Raw genomic sequence first — 22,283 nt, forward strand, 5'->3', positions numbered from 1 at the left:
CCACCGTTTAGAGGAAGAGACTCTTACTTTTCAATTAAGTGCTTAAGTTGACCACAGGCACTTGCTTTCAGTACTGGCATACACATTTAGAAGGCATTCACCTATGTTCTTTTTTTCCAGTGTGAAAAGCTGTCAGAATGCATTTAAATATGTTTTAACAATTTGTCTTTCTTCAAAATCATATTTATCAGGAAAGAAAAAAAGATACAGCTTTTAAAAAAACTGTTTCTGATTTTGATTTTGTTAAACTACTGAAAATAGGCAGCAGGGCTTAGTGTAAAAAACACCTGTCTGGGAGTTCTGTAATCTGTGGCTTAGTCTTTACCACAAGACTTGAACAAGTTGGCTTTTGGGGCCTTAGTTTATCCGTCTACAAGGACTGATTTGGATCAATGATCTTTCCAGCTCTAAAAGTTTGCCATATTAATATTTACTTAATTATCACTGAAGCTTTATTGAAAGAACCTCATTTTCAGTGAGAATAAACTTAAAGGGTAGCTAAAGCACATACATGAAGTTGCATAAATTAAGCAAAAAATTGAATCCAGCTCTTTGCTCTCCTGAAGTAGCATATTGTATGGCAGGATAGCTATGTGGACTTTTAGAGTTTTCATTTTTGCTGCCAGATAAAGGGGCACAGCCATTTGTTTATGACATAATTATATATCAGTCACATCCATGCCAGCCATGTTTGAAAATGAACAAGGTGTTTCCTAATGGAAGAAGAAAGGAATGCAAAAGGAATGCCAGCTGATAGTAAATGTCTACTCCACAGCCTAAAGAACACACAAAGCTACATTTTCTGTTTGTATAAATTTTGTTTCAGTTTACCCTGGGCAGATCCCAGGCTGTAAGCCACTTAGGTCGGTTCATTACAGCCTGGTCCTGACGGGGCCCACTTAATCGTCAGTGCCAGTTAGTTAGCATCACAGAAGACAAATTCTCTGAGTCACTGTAAACTGTAGCTATTTCAGCAGCGACTCTGTGGTAGGATATAGGATCTGTTGATTAAAATTTGGCACTTCATTTGTTTTAGCCCAAATCGAGGCTTTGTTTGGGAAGTTCATCTTTTCCTCTCAAACCCTGATTCTTAGTACTCCATTTTGTCACTTCTTCTGAGGAGCCCTCCTTTAAGTCCTTTGTGTTCTCCTAGCATGTTTTTGATGCTGCGGAATGCAGTTAATGCCTTCTTCATGGCCACCTGCAGCACGTGTACTGTTTCCCTAGCCGAGGACTGTGAGCTCCTTAGGAAAAGGGATCGTATTTACTGGGAGGCGGTGTGATGGAGCAGAGAGAACATAGGCTAGCCTGAGTTCATCCCTCTGCCTTGTCGCTTACTGGTTGACATTGGATAACTTGGTAAGCCTCTTGTGAAAAAGCATTATGCTAAGTAAAGGAAGCGGTAATAAAGAAGATGTAACAACACCTAACGTAGGAAAAACGTTCTGATGTTTCATTGAAGAAACACATGCCAAGAACCTAGCATCGTGCCTGACAATGAGTGCGCAGTGAATGTTATTTCTCTCATTTCCTGCCGTTCTTCCTTGGCAGCCCTCAGTACCATGTTTGCTCATAATATGCATTCAATACGTGCTTCTTGAATTAATGGTCACTAAGTTAGAGAAGGACTTGTTTTCCAGAGAGTATCTAGATTTTTTAAAGTGGAGAGTTTTATTTATTAATTATGATATGAAAATATTCTTTTGTATATAAGTAAGGAAACAAAATAGACTTAATTCTTACTGTTGAACTAACAGTTACTTTTCATGCTTTTGCCCCATTTCCCCATTCTGTAGCAACCAAACTTAAAGAGTTCCTCAGATTCTCCCACGTTGCCCGAATTGGAGGAGTTCTACATCTCTCTTATCCAGTCACAGCAGTCAGCAGAAGGTGGCCAGATTGAGCCTAGCAGCATTGAGACTTGTCCAAAGCAATTTCAGCTGTCCACAGCAGTGCTCAACTCAACTCCTGCAGTGGTCGATTCCTCACAAAAACACTCTGGTTCAGGTAGGTTGACATACAGTTGACAAATGCAATGGTTTGCCACGTTGTTAAAAACCTTCATTTATCTTTTCAGAACATGACTTGAAAAATTGCTGATGTTAGCATTTGTCTGAACTCCTCCAGTTGTTCCCTTTCACTTTGCCACTCTTCTTTTTTTTTCTGCAATTTGGGGGGTGGCGGGGTCAGGTTTATGCACAGTAAAACTTGCCAGTTTTTAAGTGTACAATGCTATGAGTTCTGACAAATGTGTACAGTCTTGTAATAAGCAGCACAGTCATTATAATAGAATATTTCCGTCAGTCTAAAAGGCTTCGTCATATCCCTTTGCAGTCATTCCCTCCCACTGCTTTCTGGCTTCTGGCATGTTACTTTTCCTTTTCTAGAATTTCATATAAAGGGAGTCATACAGTATGTAGTTTTTATGTCTGATTTCTTTCATTTAGCGTGATTTTTAGAGATTCATTTATGTTGTTGCTGGTGTCTAAAGTTTGTTCCTATTCATTGTTGAGTAGTACCCAGTTGTATGGAAATACCACAATTTGTTTATCTGTTCACCAGATGACAGACATCTGGATTGTTTCCAGATTTGGGCCATTATGAATAAAGCTGCTGTGAGTGTTCACATACAGCTCTTTGTGTAGACATATGTTTTTTATTTCTATTCAGCAAGTACCTTGGAGTGGAATTGCTGGGTCATATGCTAACTGCATGTTTAACTTTTTTTTTTTTTTAAATAAATCTATTTATTTATTTTTGGCTATGTTGGGTCTTTGTTGCTGTGCGTGGGCTTTCTCTGGTTGCAGCGAGTGGGGGCTACTCTTTGTTGCGGTGCACGGGCTTCTCATTGCAGTGGCTTCTCTTGTTGCGGAGCATGGTCTGTAAGTGTGCGGGCTTCAGTAGTTGTGGCACACAGGCTCAGTAGTTGTGGCTCGCGGGCTCTTGAGCTCAGGCTCAGTAGTTGTGGTGCACGGACTTAGTTACTCTGCGGCACGTGGGATCTTCCCGGACCAGGGATGGAACCTGTGTCCCCTGCATTGGCAGGCGGATTCTTAACCACTGCAGCACCAGGGAAGCCCCTGTTTAACTTTTTAAGAACTGCTAAAATGTTTTCCGAAGCGGCTGAACCATTTGGTAATTCACACCAGCGATATACGTAAGTTCTGATTGCTTCATCTTCTTGGCAACATATTATATCGCCAGTCTTTTAAAATTTTACCATCCTAGTGGGTGTGTGGTGGTATCTTATTTTGGTTTTAATTTACATTTTCCTATTTGCCAGTGATGTTGACTATGTTTTCATGTGTTTATGTACCATCTGTATATCTTCTTTAGTGAATTGCCTGTTGAAGTATTTGTGCATTTTTATTGGATTATCTTCTTTTTATGGATTTGTAAAAATTCTTTATTCTGGATACAAAACCTTTGTCAGATTCATCTGTTGCAAATATTTCAGGTATGTGGCTTGCCTTTTCATTTCCGTAACAGCATCCTTGGAAGAGGAAAAGTTTTCCTTTTGATGAAATCAGATTTGTTGATTTTTTTTTTCCTTTATAGTTTGAACTTTTTGTGTCCTATTTAGAACTCTTTCCTAACTCAAGTAACTAAGACTTTCTCTTACATTTTCTTATAAAAGTTCTATAGTTTTAGGTCCTGCATTAGGTCTGTGATCCAGTTCGTTAATTTTTGTGTATGGTGTGGTGTAAGGATCAATGTTTATTTTGATTACATATAATTATTCAGCTGTTTCAGCATGATTTATTGAAAAGACTGTCCTTTCTCCATTAAACTGCCTTGATGTCTTTGTCAAAAGCCAATGAAGTTGTATATGTGAGGGTCTATTTCTGGACTTTCATTTTGTTCTATTACTATTACGTCTGCCTTTATACCACTGTCTTGATTTTTGTGGCTTTATAATAAGTCTTGAAATCATATAAATTTGTTCTTCTTTTTCAAATTGCTTTGGCTATTCTAGGTCATATTCCATATGAATTTTAGGATTAGTTTAATTTCTACTGAAAGCCTGCTAAAAGTTTTACTGGGATTTTTTTTTAATCTCTAGATCAAGTTGGGGAGAAGTGACATGTTAACAATATTGAGTCTTCTGATCTATGAGCATAATATAACCTTTTCTTGTTCAGTGTTTAATATGTTCTTTTCCCATCCAGTATATTTTTCATCTCAGAAGTTCAAGTTATAATCTCTAGGGTTTGGTTTGGGTCTTTTTTATATCTTCCATCTTTCTCTTCAGCATACTCATCATTCACTTCTTGAATACTTGGAGTGTTCTTATGACAGCTATTGTAATACCCTTGTCTTGTGATTCTAGCATATGTATCATTTCTGCATTCTGTCATTTCTGAATTGGCTTCTACTGATTGGTTTTTCTCCTAATTACAAGTCATATTTTTCTGCTTCTTTGTGTATCTGGTAATTTTTTATTGGATGGCAGATGCTGAATTATATGTTGTTGGCTGAATCTCTTTTTCTTCCTCCCTCCCTCCCTTCCTTCTTCCTTCCTTCCCTCCCTCCCTGCTGTCTATGTATAATTTATTGCGGGGGGAGGAATGTAATTAAATTACCTGAAATTGCTTTGATTATTTCTGTGTTTATTTTAGGTTTCGTTAGGCTGATTTAGAAAAGCCTTAAGTCTGTTGGCCCTGCTAGGCAGTACCTTTCTGAGGGTATTGATGGGACTTGATGCCCTATGTGTTAGGATGTCTTTACACTGTAGCTGGTGGGAACACAAACTATTTTGCCCCAGTATAAAATGCCTAGTGTTTGTTCTGCCTACTCCTTTCAGGTAGGTTTTCTCCCTGGCCCTGGTGGTCCCCTCACATACGTGAGCCAGATCTCTACCCAGCCTAAGACTCAAAGCGACCTCTGCAGGTCTCCAGCTTCTTCTCTCTCTGCAGCTGCCTCTTGACTTGTACTTTTCCCCCACAAATTCCAGACACCTGGCCTCCATAAATTCCAAACTCTGTCTTCTCAGCACAGGGAGACCTCCAGGCTCAATGTGGACTCTCCCTCCCTGTACTGCAGCCTGGGCTTTATTTTGACAGTGAGCTCAGGCACTTGGAGGGCTCACTTTGTTTCCCGTCTCTCAGGGAGCACTGTCCTCTGAGCTTGTTGTTCAGTGTCTGAAAGCTGTTGTTTTAAATACTTTGTCCAGTTTTTCAGTTGTTTAAAGCAGGAGAGATGATTTTTCAATCCCTGTTTAATTAGCATCATGTCTGGAAGCAGAAGTTTTGCTACTCTTTTAAATTCTTTCATTGTGTGTCCCTGCTTTCATGTTTTTATACCTTTTAAAATCTGAGCTCACCAACGACTTCCTGTAAAGCCCCATTATTGCACTAGAACTCACTGTCTCTTTTCCACTCTAGTGGGCATTAATTATAGTCTTGCGGTCAGAGTTTTACTTTTTAGAATACCCTGTAAAATTCTCCTTAATTTAATTTATCATAAATATATGGCACACGTACCACATGCTACTGCTGCTAGATGCTAAAGATACAAAATAAGATATTGGATTATGCCTGATATTTTTCTGAATTTCTGAAATCTGTAATTTTAAGGTCTAGAGCGGTGCTTTTCAGAATGTAGTCGGCATACCCGTACTAGCCTGTGAAGCATTTGTGATGATGGACAACACAATAGCACATTGTTTAGCTCCCCTAGTTTTTTTTTTTTTTCCTAAAGGAGGACTTTCTTGAAGGAAGCAGTGTGTTGGTTTATATATTGGCAAAAGCTCCTTCTCTCATTGCAGGCAGGTTCAAACAATTCATAGACCAGCTCCTTCAGTAGCCCTGGTCTGGAGTACACATGTGAGGATGCTAGTATCCACTTCCGTGGCTATTAAGAACTCTCAGCATGGAGTTCCCAGCAGTTTATTCCATTGAAAAGATTACTTCTTCTTAGTTAAACTAACTCCCAAGGAATTCTTTCTGTGGCTAATAATTGGCTTTTGGAATTTCTTAGCAAACACAGTTAATGTTAATTAATGTTAATTTTCATTTTTATGGTCAGTTTGGTCAGTTTTGTTTTTATGCTGGCAGACTTGGAATTGGGACCACTTTCACAATAGAGAAGGCCCGTGGGACACCATTTTGCTCACTGCTGAGAGGAGGAAGTAAGGGAGCTTAAGGATTCTTCCCTGGAATTGGAATTATATCCAATTTATTTTTTTGATGTCCTTATTCACAAGTAGATATTTTGTCCTCTCTTCTTTGCCCTCATCCTGACAAGATTTATTTTTTCTCAGCGCATGATCCCCCATCCTCATCTCCTTTCCATTTTTTGACTGGTTTCTGAGTCTCTTTCTCTCTGATTTGCCATTGATAATTGGCACCACCTAACCAGAAGATGGTTGTAACACACGTTACTAAAGATCTAGAATGGGAGAGTGTGAGAACCTCTTGAAAAGACCTGTGTTTTCTTTCTTTTTCAGTGGAAAGCTCTCCAGAGAGCCTAGAGAATGAAGATTTTTCTAGTAGCCATGCTATTACAGTGTTCAAAGATAAGAGTCAGGGAGCCATGGACCAGCTGTCTTTGATTTTGTCTCCTGAGCACCAGATTTCTCAGAAGCTCTACATTCCTCGAAGCACAGCCACTGCTGCCTTAGGAGCTGCTGCGCGGCTAGCCACATCCAGGAGACTCCTGCACTGGTACCCCAGTGTGAAAAGGATGGAAGCATGAGAGAGGAGGGAGGAAAAAATAAACTAGATGCTTAGGGCCTGGTGACCTCCCAGGCCGAAAGAGAAGGAGGTATTGAGACAAAGTAGTATTTTGATAGTTGATGCTTTTGTCTTTCTGTGTGACTCTTTGTTAGCTTTGTTATGCGAACAGTCCCCTTTGTTGTGTAAGTATTGATGTTTAATGTTAATTTTCATTTTTGTGGATGTTTCTTTTTCTGTATGGTTTTGTTCACCTTTGTTCAATGTTGTAGTTTAAAGAAGTTTTTGTGTTTCTATAAATTTTTTTTTTTAACATCTTTATTGGGGTATAATTGCTTTACAGTGGTGTGTTAGTTTCTGTTTTAGAACGAAGTGTATAAATGTTTTTCTTGTATATATCATGACTGATAAATGTAAACTGAAAAACGAATGTTTTGTGATCCATATGTAGTAAGACAAAAATTCTCACATCCCTATCTCCAGAAAAAGGATTGTCTGAATTTTAAGGCTGCCTTTTCTCATTTGAAAACTTCTATATCATAGAGAGAATCAAGGGCTCCAATCTTTACCATCATTATTTCTTTGAAATACTAGGATCAGTAAGAAAATCCACACCATGAAGCTTTGGTCATGTGAACCCTTTTACATTTAAAAAAAATTAAGCTATTTTTCACTATAGGCAATTTCTTGAAGATTGACAGCAAAATTATAGAGACCGATTGTTGAAACTTAGCTGAGCCATCTCTGTAAGTCATCATAGTTCCCTGGAGCCTTAATGTAACAATAGTTAAACGGTGGTATTGTTTAAGCATTTATATAACATGATGTTCTCTGAAGTCCAATTTATTATGTGACATTCTGTTTAGCTCATAGTATAAACCATCAGGAGAAAAGACTGAAAGGTGAAATTAAAGAATGTGAGTGATACAAATTTCTTTGTGATAAAATACCAGACTTATACCCAAATGTAAAAAATCCAATACAGAAGCATTTCTTAGTGGTAAAATCAGAGAAAGAGGTGTGAATTACTGGCACGCTGCCTATGACTAGCCCCTCTTCTAAGGCCTCCTGTTTTGCCATTAAATGGCAGAGCTGGCCCCTAGTTCCTTTCTCTCTTTCTACAATAAGGAATGTCTCCTCTTTCCTTCTCAGTTACTTAATCAGCAAAATGGCCACTGAGGAAGGGAGTGAGATGAGAGTAAATATCAGAGTGCATTTCAATGTAGAGTATTACTGGTTGAAACTTCTTTCTTAGAATGAAGTGATCATGAAACAAAGTTTAACCCAAAGTCTCTAACTACTGAGTGTTTTGGTTTAAAAACTTTAGAGAAAACATGTTAAATGCAGTAAAATTTTTAAATCCAGATTTACCTTTAATTCCAACATATCTATAAGAATGATGGTATGCTAATTGACAAAAAAACTGTAGTCTGGAAACGTCAGTGATAGTTGACCCGGAAAGAACAGGTTTCCCATTGGGGTTTTTGTGATTTTCCATCAGACATCTTTATTGGAGAAGACAGTTGAAGAGTTATATGGAGGATCAATGGACAGTTAAATATCACATGACAGTTAAATTTCATATGTGATACTCAACCGTGATATGAACTGGAAAAGCTGTTTTTCATACAAGTTTAGATAATTATCCACAATTTGTTTCTAAAGAAGAAAATTCATTTTGGATGATGCTTCTTAGAATTCATTCTTTAGAGAAAAAACCCAGAATATTGAGTTATATTCATCACTTCTCAAGATGGACAATTATTGGGTTTCCGGCAGGGTGAATCTGGTAGAAGCAGTATTTACATATTTAGTAGGTCAAACTGTAACCCTCTCTATAATGGCACAAAACCACCAGCAGGAACTCTGCCAACACCGGGTAACCTGACAGCAACTAATTTCACACGTTGCCAGTTAGATGGGGATAATGGAATCACTGTGCTAATAAGGCTCTTTCAGAATCCTATCCATTTGCAAATGGCTACACAGAGAATCATTTAGACAGACCCATGTCAAACTAATGAGTGTCAGCACACTTTGACAAGCCTATTTAGTAATGAATAGTTAAGGTCCTATTTGAATTAGCAGAGTGAAGAATGAACCTTTGGAGGCTCGTACATTTTGACTACTTGACTTTGACTAGGACAGCCAATCTGCCAATATGTTTCCCTACCTTCTCCCAGAAGGTGTGCTTTGTTTGGTAGTTAACTGAAATAGCTCAAAGCGTCAAACAAATTTAATAGATCATTTGAAAATGAATAAATAGGTTTCTGTATATGGGCAGGAATAGCAATAAGAAATGTTCAAAAGATCGGGAGATGCTCGTGGTTACGGGTTAATTATATTTTATTGACAAAGGATGGGTTGATATCTATTATACTTAGAACGGGCCCTCCCCACCCCCATATTTTTGGTGTTAAGGATCTATTAGAAGTAGTGATGGTCCCCAAGAAATGTTGACTGGGAAGTGGGGGCCTGAGGTGTGTGTTGAGGGAATGGGGGTGAGAACACACAGGAGAATCCTGGTTGTAAACTCCTCAGAGGTAGAAGAGAGAGCGGCTTTACTATTAGCCACTCAGGTTTTAACTCCAGTGGCTTATGCCAGTACCCCTTTCCCATCCAAAAACACACCATGGGATATCAAAAGAGGGCCATTCCAGCTGAGTGAGCCATGCCTTTTCCCTCTCTCACTCTCACACATTTGAGATGCCAGTTGTCCATTTCAAGGTATGGGGATAACTAGAGACTTCTGCCTGCAGTCAGACTATGTCTAACCTAAAGACTTAGAATTGTAGAATTTTGGTATAGAAGGGACCTCACATGAGGAAATTTGAAACCTAGAAAGACTGACTTGCCTCTGGTCACACAGCTTAAATTCCCATTTCTGCTGACTCCTAGCTGCTCAGGGCCCTTTCCACAGGAAAAATATTGCAACATCATCTTGTGTCATGTAAATGATTTGATGCTAGAAGACACAGTTTGGGCATAAGTCCAAAAGAATGGTGGTTCTGATAGATAGCTGAGCAGCCCCTGGTGTTGGTGGGGAGAGGGATTGATTTACAAAGATCTCATATTTTTGAATGTGGATAGATTAAATTACGGTGGGCCAGTTATACAGCTAAAGAATCTGAATCAGGGTGGGGGGCATCTTCGGGGGTGGGAAACTAAAATCTTAGAGAGCAGTCCTTCTGAGGCTTCCTATTAACATTCATACTAGGTAGCAAGGCCTTTCTGACAAACTTTTGTTACCTTTTCAGGATTAAATTCATTTTACTTATGTATACAGTGCCACATTATTCCTAATTTTTCAGGAGCCATCACTAAGACATTTAAAAGATTTCATCTCTGATGGCTCATTCAGATCTGACGTTTTCCAAGATGCCAACCAAGGCACCTGTCAGCTAAATTTGTCCGTGTGCTTTGAACGCAGCCCTGTTCCTAACAGGTGTCATTTGTCTCATTTAGTCAGTCACCAGTTGGCCTAGTAAGTTCTTGGTGTCATTAGCCTTTTGGAACCAGAATACTTTAAACTCTGCCATTCTTTTTTATTTTTTTCTTCTGAAAATAGACTTTATTTTTTAGAACAGTTTTAGATGCACAGCAACACTGAGCAGAAGATACAGAGATTTCCCATATGCCCCCTGCCCCAACACATGCACAGCCTCCCCATTATCCACATCCCCCATCACAGTGGTGCATTTGTTACAGTCGATGAACCAACACTGACACATCATTACCACCCAAAGTCCACAGTTTACATTAGGGTTCATCCTTGGCTTTGTATATCCTATGGGTTTGGTTAAATGTATAATGACATGTATCCACCGTTATAGTATCATACAGAGTAGCTTCACCGCCCTAAAACCCTCTGTGTTCTGCCTATTCATCCCTCCTTCCCCCACCCCCTTCCCCGGACAACCAAGTGTTAACCTTTTTTTTTTTTTTTTTTTTTTTTTGCGGCACGCGGGCCTCTCCCGCAGCGGAGCACAGGCATCGGCAGGCGGACTCTCAACCACTGCGCCACCAGGGAAGCCCTGATAATCTTTTTAAAACTTAAAAATGTTTATTATTTAAAGAAATAGACTAATATCTTCAGTCCCGCTGCCTGGGTTTGGATCTCCTCCCTACCATGGCTGTGTAACCAATGGCAAATGGATTAACTTGCTTAAGCCTCTGTTTTCTTATCTGTAAAGTGGAGGTGCTAATAGTATCTATGTTGTAAGACTGCTGAAAGATAATCTAAAATTTGAGAAGCGTTCAGCCGGGCACCTGGCACTTAGTAAACACAAATCCAGGTACGTATAGTTACCATGGTTATCATCTGTCATCTCGTCATCTCTGTGGAGGCTGCCTTTCATTGTCCCAATGTGCGTCTCACATTCATCCCTCCAGAGGAAATCTGATTGGGTGACGTTGTCATTATCCAATATGGAGCATCTCTGTTAGACAGACTCTCACAGACCCATATCATGGGTGGTTGGTCATTTTGATGTCCAGCCTATCCATAGCCACTTTGGGCTTGGGTCCCACCCCCAGACTAAACCACTGGCACCAGAAGCATAGTCCAGTGATATGACACAAGACAGAACAAGAACCGCCCCCCACCATTGTAACCACTTTCCTCAGAGGAGGGCTCTGGGGGTAGCAGGCACTCAGAACTCTTTGGCTTGTGCAGTACAGTTGGTTAGGAAAGGAAAAGAATCCAGAAAGAGCCTGGAAGAAAATGAGGGGGGACTTCCCTGGCGGCCCAGTGGCTAAGACTCTGTGCTCCCAGTGCAGGGGGCCCGGGGCTCGATCCCCGGTCAGGGAACTAGGTCCCACATGCCACAACTAAAGATCCCGCATGCTGCAACTAAGACCCGGCACAGCCAAATAAATAAATATATATGTATTTTAAATGAGGGAACAAGGGATTAAAAACTCTATTATTATTGGTTTAGGGTTGTTGGGAGGATTAATGGGATCAATTCACATACAGTATTTCTCGAAGTGCTGGGTGAATTGTAAGCACTCAGTATGTGGTAGCCTTGAGGATGGCAATGATGATGGTGGTGATGACGATTATGACTGTTACCAGGTCTGTTTGAGGCTGAAGAACAGGTACAGGTAGAATGATGGGGAGAGGGAGATAAAGGACAGATTGTACTCAAGAGAAGGGCCATTAGGGTTTAAGGTTTCAAAGCAGGAGTAGCTCCTGGGGATGTAACAGCCCAAACCGAGGTCCTAAACGTGGCAGTGTGACATGCATACACCTGGCAGCTCCTTCCTCCTTGCACCTACAGATAGACTGAGTGTCCAAGATGTGTATTCTCCTAGGGTCTCACCCAGTGCACACTCCTCCTGCCTTGGATCCATGGGGAGTGCTCTGCCACTACCTGATGCCTTTTCAGAGGTACCCAATTCTCTCCCCTACTAGGACTTCAGAAAGGGGCCAGTGTTTGAGGTCCTCCTGCCTCAGAGAATGAGTGTTCCTGCAGAGCCACTGGATGGCACGTACTGGCAACTGGTGCGAGCTTGGGCTGCGGGGAAGGTTCCAGAACAGGAGACTATTTATAGCCTGGCACAGATGCCCAATTCCCAGCTAAGGGAGGGGTCGTGGTAGATGGGAAGCAGTCGTGCTTCCATCGTTTATTATTTTATTAACCACTTAGGATACTGTATGTAGTGAGCATCACCTGGTTTCATCTCTAGTTTTCCTGTTTGCGATTCCTTCCTGCTTTTTATTTTTATTTTTTTACATCTTCATTGGAGTATAATTGCTTTACAATGGTGTGTTAGTTTCTGCTTTATAACAAAGTGAATCAGTTATACATATACATATGTTCCCATATCTCTTCCCTCTTGTGTCTCCCTCCCTCCCACCCTCCCTATCCCACCCCTCCAGGCGGTCACAAAGCACCGAGCTGATCTCCCTGTGCTAGGCGGCTGCTTCCCACTAGCTATCTACCTTACTTTTGGTAGTGTATATATGTCCATGCCACTCTCTCGCGCTTTGTCACACCTTACCCTTCCCCCTCCCCATATCCTCAAGTCCATTCTCTAGAACATCTGTGTCTTTCTTCCTGTCTTACCCCTAGGTTCTTCATGACATTTTTTTCCCTTAAATTCCATATATATGTGTTAGCATATGGTATTTGTCTTTCTTTTTCTGACTTACTTCACTCTGTATGACAGACTGTAGGTCTATCCACCTCATTACAAATAGCTCAATTTCGTTTCTTTTTATGGCTGAGTAATATTCCATTGTATATATGTGCCACATCTTCTTTATCCATTCATCCGATGATGGGCACTTAGGTTGTTTCCATCTCCGGGCTATTGCAAATAGAGCTGCAATGAACATTTTGGTACATGACTCTTTTTGAATTATGGTTTTCTCAGGGTATATGCCCAGTAGTGGTATTGCTGGGTCATATGGTAGTTCTATTTGTAGCTTTTTAAGGAGCCTCCATACTGTTCTCCACAGTGGCTATATCAATTCACATTCCCACCAACAGTGCAAGAGGGTTCCCTTTTCTCCACACCCTCTCCAGCATTTATTGTTTCTAGATTTTTTGACGATGGCCATTCTGACTGGTGTGAGATGACATCTCATTGTAGTTTTGATTTGCATTTCTCTAATGATTAATGATGTTGAGCATTCTTTCATGTGTTTGTTGGCAGTCTGTGTATCTTCTTTGGAGAAATGTCTATTTAGGTCTTCTGCCCATTTTTGGATTGGGTTGTTTGTCTTTTGGTTATTGAGCTGCATGAGCTGCTTATAAATTTTGGAGATTGATCCTTTGTCAGTCGCTTCATTTGCAAATATTTTCTTGCATTCTGAGGGTTGTCTTTTGGTCTTGTTTATGGTTTCCTTTGCTGTGCAAAAGCTTTGAAGTTTCATTAGGTCCCATTTGTTTATTTTTGTTTTTATTTCCATTCCTCTAGGAGGTGGTTCAAAAAGGATCTTGCTGTGATTTATGTCACAGAGTGTTCTGCCTATGTTTTCCTCTAAGAGTTTGATAGTTTCTGGCCTTACATTTAGGTCTTTAATCCATTTTGAGCTTATTTTTGTGTATGGTGTTAGGGAGTGATCTAATCTCATACTTTTGCATGTACCTGTCCAGTTTTCCCAGTACCACTTATTGAAGAGGCTGTCCTTTCTCCACTGTACATTCCTGCCTCCTTTATCAAAGATAAGGTGACCATATGTGCGTGGGTTTATCTCTGGGCTTTCTATCCTGTTCCATTGATCTATCTTTCTGTTTTTGTGCCGGTACCATACTGTCTTGATTACTATAGCTTTGCAGTATAGTCTGAAGTCAGGGAGCCTGATTCCTCCAGCTCCATTTTTCGTTCTCAAGATTGCTTTGGCTATTCGGCGTCTTTTGTGTTCCCATACAAATTGTGAAATTTTTTGTTCTAGTTCTGTGAAAAATGCCAGTGGTAGTTTGATAGGGATTGCATTGAATCTGTAGATTGCTTTGGGTAGTAGAGTCATTTTCACAATGTTGATTCTTCCAATCCAAGAACATGGTATATATTTCCATCTGTTTGTATCATCCTTAATTTCTTTCATTAGCGTCTTATAATTTTCTGCATACAGGTCTTTTGTCTCCTTAGGTAGGTTTATTCCTAGATATTTTATTCTTTTTGTTGCAGTGGTAAATGGGAGTGTTTTCTTGATTTCACTTTTAGATTTTTCATCATTAGTGTATAGGAATGCCAGAGATTTCTGTGCATTAATTTTGTATCCTGCTACTTTACCGAATTCATTGATTAGCTCTAGTAGTTTTCTGGCAGCATCTTTAGGATTCTCTATGTATAGTATCATGTCATCTGCAAACAGTGACAGCCTTAGTTCTTCTTTTCCGATTTGGATTCCTTTTATTTCCTTTTCTTCTCTGATTGCTGTGGCTAAAACTTCCAAAACTATGTTGAATAAGAATGGTGAGAGTGGGCAACCTTGTCTTGTTCCTGATCTTAGTGGAAATGCTTTCAGTTTTTCACCATTAAGAATGATGTTGGCTGTGGGTTTGTCATACATGGCCTTTATTATGTAGAGGAAAGTTCCCTCTATGCCTACTTTCTGTAGGGTTTTTATCATAAATGGGTGTTGAATTTCGTCAGAAGCTTTCTCTGCATCTATTGAGATGATCATATGGTTTTTCTCCTTCAATTTGTTAATATGGTGTATCCCGTTGATTGATTTGTGTATATTGAAGAATCCTTGCATTGCTGGAAGAAACCTCACTTGATCATGGTGTATGATGCGTTTAATGTGCCATTGGATTCTGTTTGCTAATATTTTGTTGAGGATTTTTGCATCTATGTTCATCAGTGATATTGGCCTGTAGTTTTCCTTCTTTGTGACATCCTTGTCTGGTTATGGTATCAGGGTGATGGTGGCCTCGTAGAATGAGTTTTGGAGTGTTCCTCCCTCTGCTATATTTTGGAAGAGTTTGAGAAGGATAGGTGTTAGCTTTTCTCTAAATGTTTGTTAGAAATCGCCTGTGAAGCCATCTGGTCCTGGGCTTTTGTTTTTTGGAAGATTTTAAATCACCGTTTCAATTTCAGTGCTTGTGATTGATCTGTTCATATTTTCTATTACTTCCTGATTCAGTCTTGGCAGGTTGTGCATTTCTAAGAATTTGCCCATTTCTTCCAGGTTGTCCATTTTATTGGCATAGAGTTGCTTGTAGTAATCTGTCATGGTCTTTTGTATTTCTGCAGTGTCAGTTGTTACTTCTCCTTTTTCATTTCTAATTCTATTGATTTAAGTCTTCTCCCTTTTTTTCTTGATGAGTCTGGCTAATGGTTTATCAATTTTGTTTATTTTCTGAAAGAACCAGCTTTTAGTTTTATTGATCTTTGCTATCGTTTCCTTCATTTCTTTTTCATTTATTTCTGATCTGATTTTTATGATTTCTTTCCTTCTGGTAACGTTGGGGGTTTTTTGTTCTTCTTTCTCTAATTGCTTTAGCTGCAAGGTTAGGTTCTTTATTCGAGATGTTTCCTGTTTCTTAAGGTAGGATTGTATTGCTGTAAACTTCCCTCTTAGAACTGGTTTTGCTGCATCCCATAGGTTTTGGGTCATCGTGTCTCCATTGTCATTTGTTTCTAGGTATTTTTTGATTTCCTCTTTGATTTCTTCAGTGATAACTTCGTTATTAAGTAGTGTATTGTTTAGCCTCCATGTGTTTGTATTTTTTACAGATCTTTTCCTGTAACTGATACCTAGTCTCATAGCGTTGTGGTCAGAAAAGGTACTTGAAACAATTTCAGTTTTCTTAAATTTACCAAGGCTTGATTTGTGACCCAAGATACGATCTATCCTGGAGAATGTTCCATGAGCACTTGAGAAAAATGTGTATTCTGTTATTTTTGGATGGAATGTCCTATAAATATTAATTAAGTCCATCTTGTTTAATGTATCATTTAAAGCTTCTGATTCCTTATTTATTTTCATTTTGGATGATCTGTCCATGGGTGAAAGTGGGGTGTTAAAGTTCCCTACTATGAATGTGTTACTGTCGATTTCCCCTTTTATGGCTGTTAGTATTTGCCTTATGTATTGAGGTGCTCCTATGTTGGGTGCATAAATATTTACAATTGTTATATCTTCTTCTTGGATCGATCCCTTGATCATTATGTAGTGTCCTTCTTTGTCTCTTGTAATAGTTTTTATTTTAAAGTCTATTTTGTCTGATATGAGAATTGCTACTCCAGCTTTCTTTTGGTTTCCATTTGCATGGAATATCTTTTTCCATCCCCTTACTTTCAGTCTGTATGTGTCTCTAGGTCTGAAGTGGGTCTCTTGTAGACAGCATATATATGGGTCTTGTTTTTGTATCCATTCAGCCAATCTGTGTCTTTTGGTGGGAGCATTTAGTCCATTTACATTTAAGGTAATTATCGATATGTACGTTCCTATTTCCATTTTCTTAATTGTTTTGGGTTTGTTATTGTAGGTCTTTTCCTTCTCTTGTATTTCTAGTCTAGAGAAGTTCCTTTAGCAGTTGTCGTAAAGCTGGTTTGGTGGTGCTGAACCCTCTCAGCTTTTGCTTGTCTGTAAAGGTTTTAATTTCTCCATCAAATCTGAATGAGATCCTTGCTGGGTAGAGTAATCTTGGTTGCAGGTTTTTCTCCTTCATCACTTTAAATATGTCCTGCAAGTCCCTTCTGGCTTGCAGAGTTTCTGCTGAAAGATCAGCTGTTAACCTTATGGGGATTCCCTTGTGTGTTATTTGTTGTTTTTCCCTTGCTGCTTTTAATATATTTTCTTTGTATTTAATTTTTGACAGTTTGATTAATATGTGTCTTGGCATATTTCTCCTTGGATTTATCCTGTATGGGACTCTCTGTGCTTCCTGGACTTGATTAACTATTTCCTTTCCCATATTAGGGAAGTTTTCAACTATAATCTCTTCAAATATTTTCTCAGTCCCGTTCTTTTTCTCTTCTTCTTCTGGGACCCCTATAATTCGAATGTTGGTGCGTTTAATGTTGTCCCAGAGGTCTCTGAGACTGTCCTCAGTTCTTTTCATTCTTTTTTCTTTATTTTGCTCTGCAGTAGTTATTTCCACTATTTTATCTTCCAGGTCACTTATCTGTCCTTCTGCCTCAGTTATTCTGCTATTGATCCCATCTAGAGTATTTTTAATTTCATTTATTGTGTTGTTCATCATTGTTTGTTTCATCATTAGTTCTTCTAGGTCCTTGTTAAATGTTTCTTGCCTTTTTTCTATTCTATTTCCAAGATTTTGGATCATCTTTACTATCATTATTCTGAATTCTTTTTCGGGTAAACTGCCTATTTCCTCTTCATTTGTTAGGTCTGGTGGGTTTTTACCTTGCTCCTTCATCTGCTGTGTATTTCTTTGTCTTCTCATTTTGCTTATCTTACTGTGTTTGGGGTCTCCTTTTTGCAGGCTGCAGGTTCGTAGTTCCCGTTGTTTTTGGTGTCTGTCCCCAGTGGCTAAAGTTGGTTCAGTGGGTTGTGTAGGCTTCCTGGTGGAGGGGACTAGTGCCTGTGTTCTGGTGGATAAGGCTGGAACTTGTCTTTTTCGTGGACAGGTCCACGTCTGGAGGTGTGTTTTGGAGTGTCTGTGGACTTATTATGATTTTAGGAAGCCTCTCTGCTAATGGGTGGGGTTGTGTTCCTGTCTTGCTAGTTGTTTAGCATAGGATGTCCAGCACTGTAGCTTGCTGGTCGTTGAGTGAAGCTGGGTGCTGGTGTTAAGATGGAGATCTATGGGAGATTTTCGCCGTTTGATATTATGTGGAGCTGGGAGGTCTCTTGTTGACCAGTGTCCTGAAGTTGGCTCTCCCACCTCAGAGGCACAGCACTGACTCCTGGCTGCAACACCAAGAGCCTTTCATCCACACGGCTCAGAATAAAAGAGAGAAAAAGTAGAAAGAAAGAATTAGTAAAAGTAGAAAGAAAGAAAGAAAGAAAGAAAAAGAAAGAAAGGAGGGAGGAAGGGAGGGAGGGAGGAAGGAAGGAAGGAGGGAAGGAAGGAAAAAAAGAAAGAAGATAAAGTAAAGTAAAATTAAGTAAGGTAAAATATAATAAAGTTATTAAAATAAAAAATAATTATTAAGAGAAAAAAAACGGACAGATAGAACCCTACGACAAATGGTGGAAGAAAAGCTATACAGACAAAATCTCACACAGAAGCATACACATACACACTCACAAAAAGCGGAAAAGGGGAAAAAAATCATAAATCTTGCTCTCCACGTCCACCTCCTCAATTTGGGCTGATTCGTTGTGTATTCATGTATTCCACAGATGCAGGGTACATCAAGTTGATTGTGGAGCTTTAATCCGCTGCTTCTGAGGCTGCTGGGAGAGATTTCCCTTTCTCTTCTTTGTTCTCACAGCTCCCAGGGGCTCAGCTTTGGATTTGGCCCCGCCTCTGCATGTAGGTCGCTGGAGGGCGTCTGTTCTTCGCTCAGACAGGACGGGGTTAAAGGAGCCACTGATTCGGGGGCTCTGGCTCACTCAGGCTGGGGGGGGGGGGGAGGGCGGGGCATGGAGTGTGGGGCGGGCCTGCGGCGGCAGAGGCCGGCATGACGTTGCACCAGCCTGAAGCGCGCCGTGCGTTCTCCCGGGGGTGTTGTCTCTGGATCCCGGGACCCTGGCAGTGGCGGGCTGCACAGGCTCCCTGGAAGCGGGGTGTGGATAGTGACCTGTGCTCGCACACAGGCTTCTTGGTGGCGGCAGCAGGAGCCTTAGCGTCTCATGCCCGGCTCTGGGGTCCGCGCTTTTAGCCGCGGCTCGCGCCCGTCTCTGGAGCTCCTTTAAGCAGCACTGTTAATCCCCTCTCCTCGCGCACCAGGAAACAAAGAGGGAAGAAAAAGTCTCTTGCCTCTTCAGCAGCTCCAGACTCTTTCCCGGACTCCCTCCCGGCTATCCGTGGCGCACTAACCCCCTGCAGGCTGTGTTCACGCCGCCAACGCCAGTCGTCTCCCGGCGCTCCGACCGAAGCCCAAGCCTCAACTCCCAGCCCCGCCCGCCCCAGCGGTTGAGCAGACAAACCTCTCGGGCAGGTGAGTGCTGGTCGGCCCTGATCCTCTGTGTGGGAATCTCTCCGCTTTGCCCTCCACACCTTGTTGCTGTGCTTTCTTCCGCGGCTCCGAAGCTTTCCCCCTCTGCCACCCGCAGTCTCTGCCCGCGAAGGGGCTTCCTACTGTGTGGAAACCTTTCCTCCTTCACAGCTCCCTCCCACTGGTGCGGGTCCCGTCCCTATCCTTTTGTCTCTGTTTATTCTTTTTTCTTTTGCCCTACCCAGGTACGTGGGGAGTTTCTTGCTTTTGGGAGGTCTGAGGGCTTCTGCCAGCGTTCAGTAGGTGTTCTGTAGGAGTTGTTCCACGTGTAGATGTATTTCTGGTGTATCTGTGGGGAGGAAGGTGATCTCTGCGTCTTACTCTTCCGCCATCTTCCCGGAAGCCCCAAACTCTGCCATTCTTAACCACGTAGACAGAAATTGTTTTAACTTCTCAGGCAAGGACTTCTGTAACTTTAGAAGTATCATTGTGTGCCACTTTTCACATGAAATTGAGTGTTTGACATACCCGAAAACTGAGTAGAGAATTTATTCATAGCTAAATTTTCTTGATTATAAGCATAGATTTCAGGAAATGCTTTTATCTTTCTGTTTGGTGTAAAGTTTGTTTCTTTCTGCTAAATTTTTAAAATGTTTTTTAGTTTATGGAAAAATGGTTATATAGGAAACAATGTTTACTTGATTATTGCTTCTTGGTGCAATTTAGATAAATAATTTGATGAGGAAACCAAAATATTACTCTATTTCTGCCTTCTGAACTTATGTTATGGAGCTAATGGGAAGTTATTGGGCTCAAAGAATTACGATTAGCCTAATCTTTGGAGTTTGTAACAGCATTTTGTTTGATTTGTTTAAGTATTTATGAAGTTGGAATTTGTTTTGTCAAAAATGTCTAGGTGGTTTTTTTTATAGTTTTTGTTGTGATAATTCTGCAGGAACGAAAATGTCACTTAAATATGTGACCCAAAGAGTTTAGTTGAGTAAAATACAAAATCTCTTGTGTAGTTGTGAAAACAAATATTTGACATTCTTCTTGACCAAAATATATGTCTTCATTTTTGGCATGACCTCTTTATTCTTCAAGTACTTCGGCCTTTGTAAACCTTTGCTGTATTGTAAATACTTTTATTCCATGAAATTGGAGATTCATTCACACTGGAGCCTTTTCTTAAGTACCTGGCAGCCACATTTCAAAGACTTGTTTTCTTTCTCTCCTTCATAGCAATGGATCAAACCCTTCTAAACCATCTTCCAGTTTCTTAAATTCTCTTTTGAGACTATTCCACACATGAATTCCAAACCTAGGCCCATTTTGCTGTGACTGTAATTCAGTGCTCTTTCAGTCACTTCCTTGATTTCCTGGTTCTACATTCAGAGTCTGCTGCAGTAGCTCTTCTGCCTCGAGCAGAGTATTTCCAGGTGGTTCTCAACTCCATTTAAGTGACGTTTGGTACAAACTCTTCCTTAATCTGTCATTCCACAGGACCACAGGTAGAAACCAAAGACTGAGCTCAGTTCATTTCTTACAACAACAAATGACTCCTTGACAGAAGCATCCTGTTACTACAGTGTTGTTACTCATATGTTCTGGTGAAAAATCTCTTCTCACACCATGTATATGACAATACCTGTCAATTAAATAAGACTGTGTATGAACCATTTAGAATACTATTAGGCAAAATATATCCCCATAGGATGTTCCATATTTCCTCCTCACACTACCTTCCTCCTTAACAGATACTGGTCTTTCCTTTTGCTTAGAAGGATGAAACTTAAGTAGGCATACATGATATGGGCCAGAGCCACAAGTTTATCCTTTCTTTTCTGAATTTTAAAAGTAATAACATTCCTGTTTTCATCTGGAGTGGGGCAGAGACCTGTCAAATTCTACCTCCTAAATGTCTCATTAGTCCACCTCTTTCTCTGTAGAGCTGCTGCCACCACCTTAATCGAATTGAGAGGAGAGGGGTAGAACATTTGGCTATAGTTAAGTGATAACATCCTTCTTACATCTCACATTTTAGGCAGTGGAACAACTGTTTATGATCAGGTAGACTGTGTTTTTCAACAACTTTTTCTGCAGTTGATGCAGATTTATCTTTGCTAAACTGTTTGGATTCAGAAATATAACTCCACCAAAACTTTTTGGTTTTTATTTGGTTTCTACATGGAATTGACCCAACAGTTGACTTTACCCAGATAGATGAGGCTCAGCAAAGTTGCCTCAAAACTTGTGTTAAGAGAAAAACGGTGAGTTTTACAATAAAAGCCAAATCAATTCTAGTAAACATGTAATTATCAATAAACCAGCATTCTGTACTGGCTTTGCTTAGAATCTTTTTAGATTTACAAAGTCATTCAACTTATTGTGGAAATTAGTTTTTGATATAAATTCTAGAGTTCTGCAGAATTTTTATCAATTCTCTTGGCTAAGTTGAATGAAATTAACGCTCACTGATGCTACCTTGTTCTTGTACCAGATCATAAGCATAGAATACTCTTGAGACATAGTCTTATTAAAGACCATTTGCTTGGACTTCCCTGGTGGTGCAGTGGTTAAGAATCCACCTGCCAATGCAGGGGACACGGGTTCGATCCCTGGTTCGGGACGATCCCACATGCCGTGGAGCGGCTAAGCCTGTGCACCGCAGCTACTGAGCCTGCACTGTAGAGCCCGTGCTCCGCAACAGAGAAGCTATCGCAATGAGAATCCCCGCACCACAACGAAGAGTAGCCCCCACTTGCTGCAACTAGAGAAAGCCTGTGCGCAGCATGAAGACCCAACACAGCCAAAAAATTTTTAAAAAAATTTTTAAAATATTCCCTGTCATTACCAAGAATGTGATTGTGGCACATGAGATTTACATTAAAAAAAAAAAGAGAGAGAGACCATTTGCTTGAACAACTTGGCAGAACCATCTGTTTGACCTGAATGTAATGTTTAAGAATTTCCAAGTTCTATATGCTATGGATCAGTGATCCCTAACCATTTATGGGGTCATTAACTTTATTTTAAATAAATGTCAAACACTGAGGACTGTCTCCCCAGAAAGTGCAT

At 40.3% G+C, this 22,283-nt stretch overlaps 1 protein-coding gene across 4 annotated transcripts in view; it reads left to right on the forward strand.

The window, feature by feature from the left end:
- The window catches only part of TDRD5 (tudor domain containing 5), a 91,408-nt gene extending 84,712 nt beyond the window's left edge, over positions 1–6,696 (forward strand). For all 4 annotated transcript variants that reach the window (XM_065882246.1, XM_065882236.1, XM_065882253.1 and 1 more), the window contains 2 exons: positions 1,797–2,007; positions 6,449–6,696. In XM_065882246.1, the coding sequence (XP_065738318.1) occupies positions 1,797–2,007; positions 6,449–6,696 (459 nt within the window). The remainder of the gene's footprint in view (positions 1–1,796; positions 2,008–6,448) is intronic.
- Positions 6,697–22,283: the final 15,587 nt, after the last annotated feature.

Source organism: Phocoena phocoena, chromosome 1 (genome assembly GCF_963924675.1).
Source record: "Phocoena phocoena chromosome 1, mPhoPho1.1, whole genome shotgun sequence".
NCBI lineage: Eukaryota > Metazoa > Chordata > Mammalia > Artiodactyla > Phocoenidae > Phocoena > Phocoena phocoena.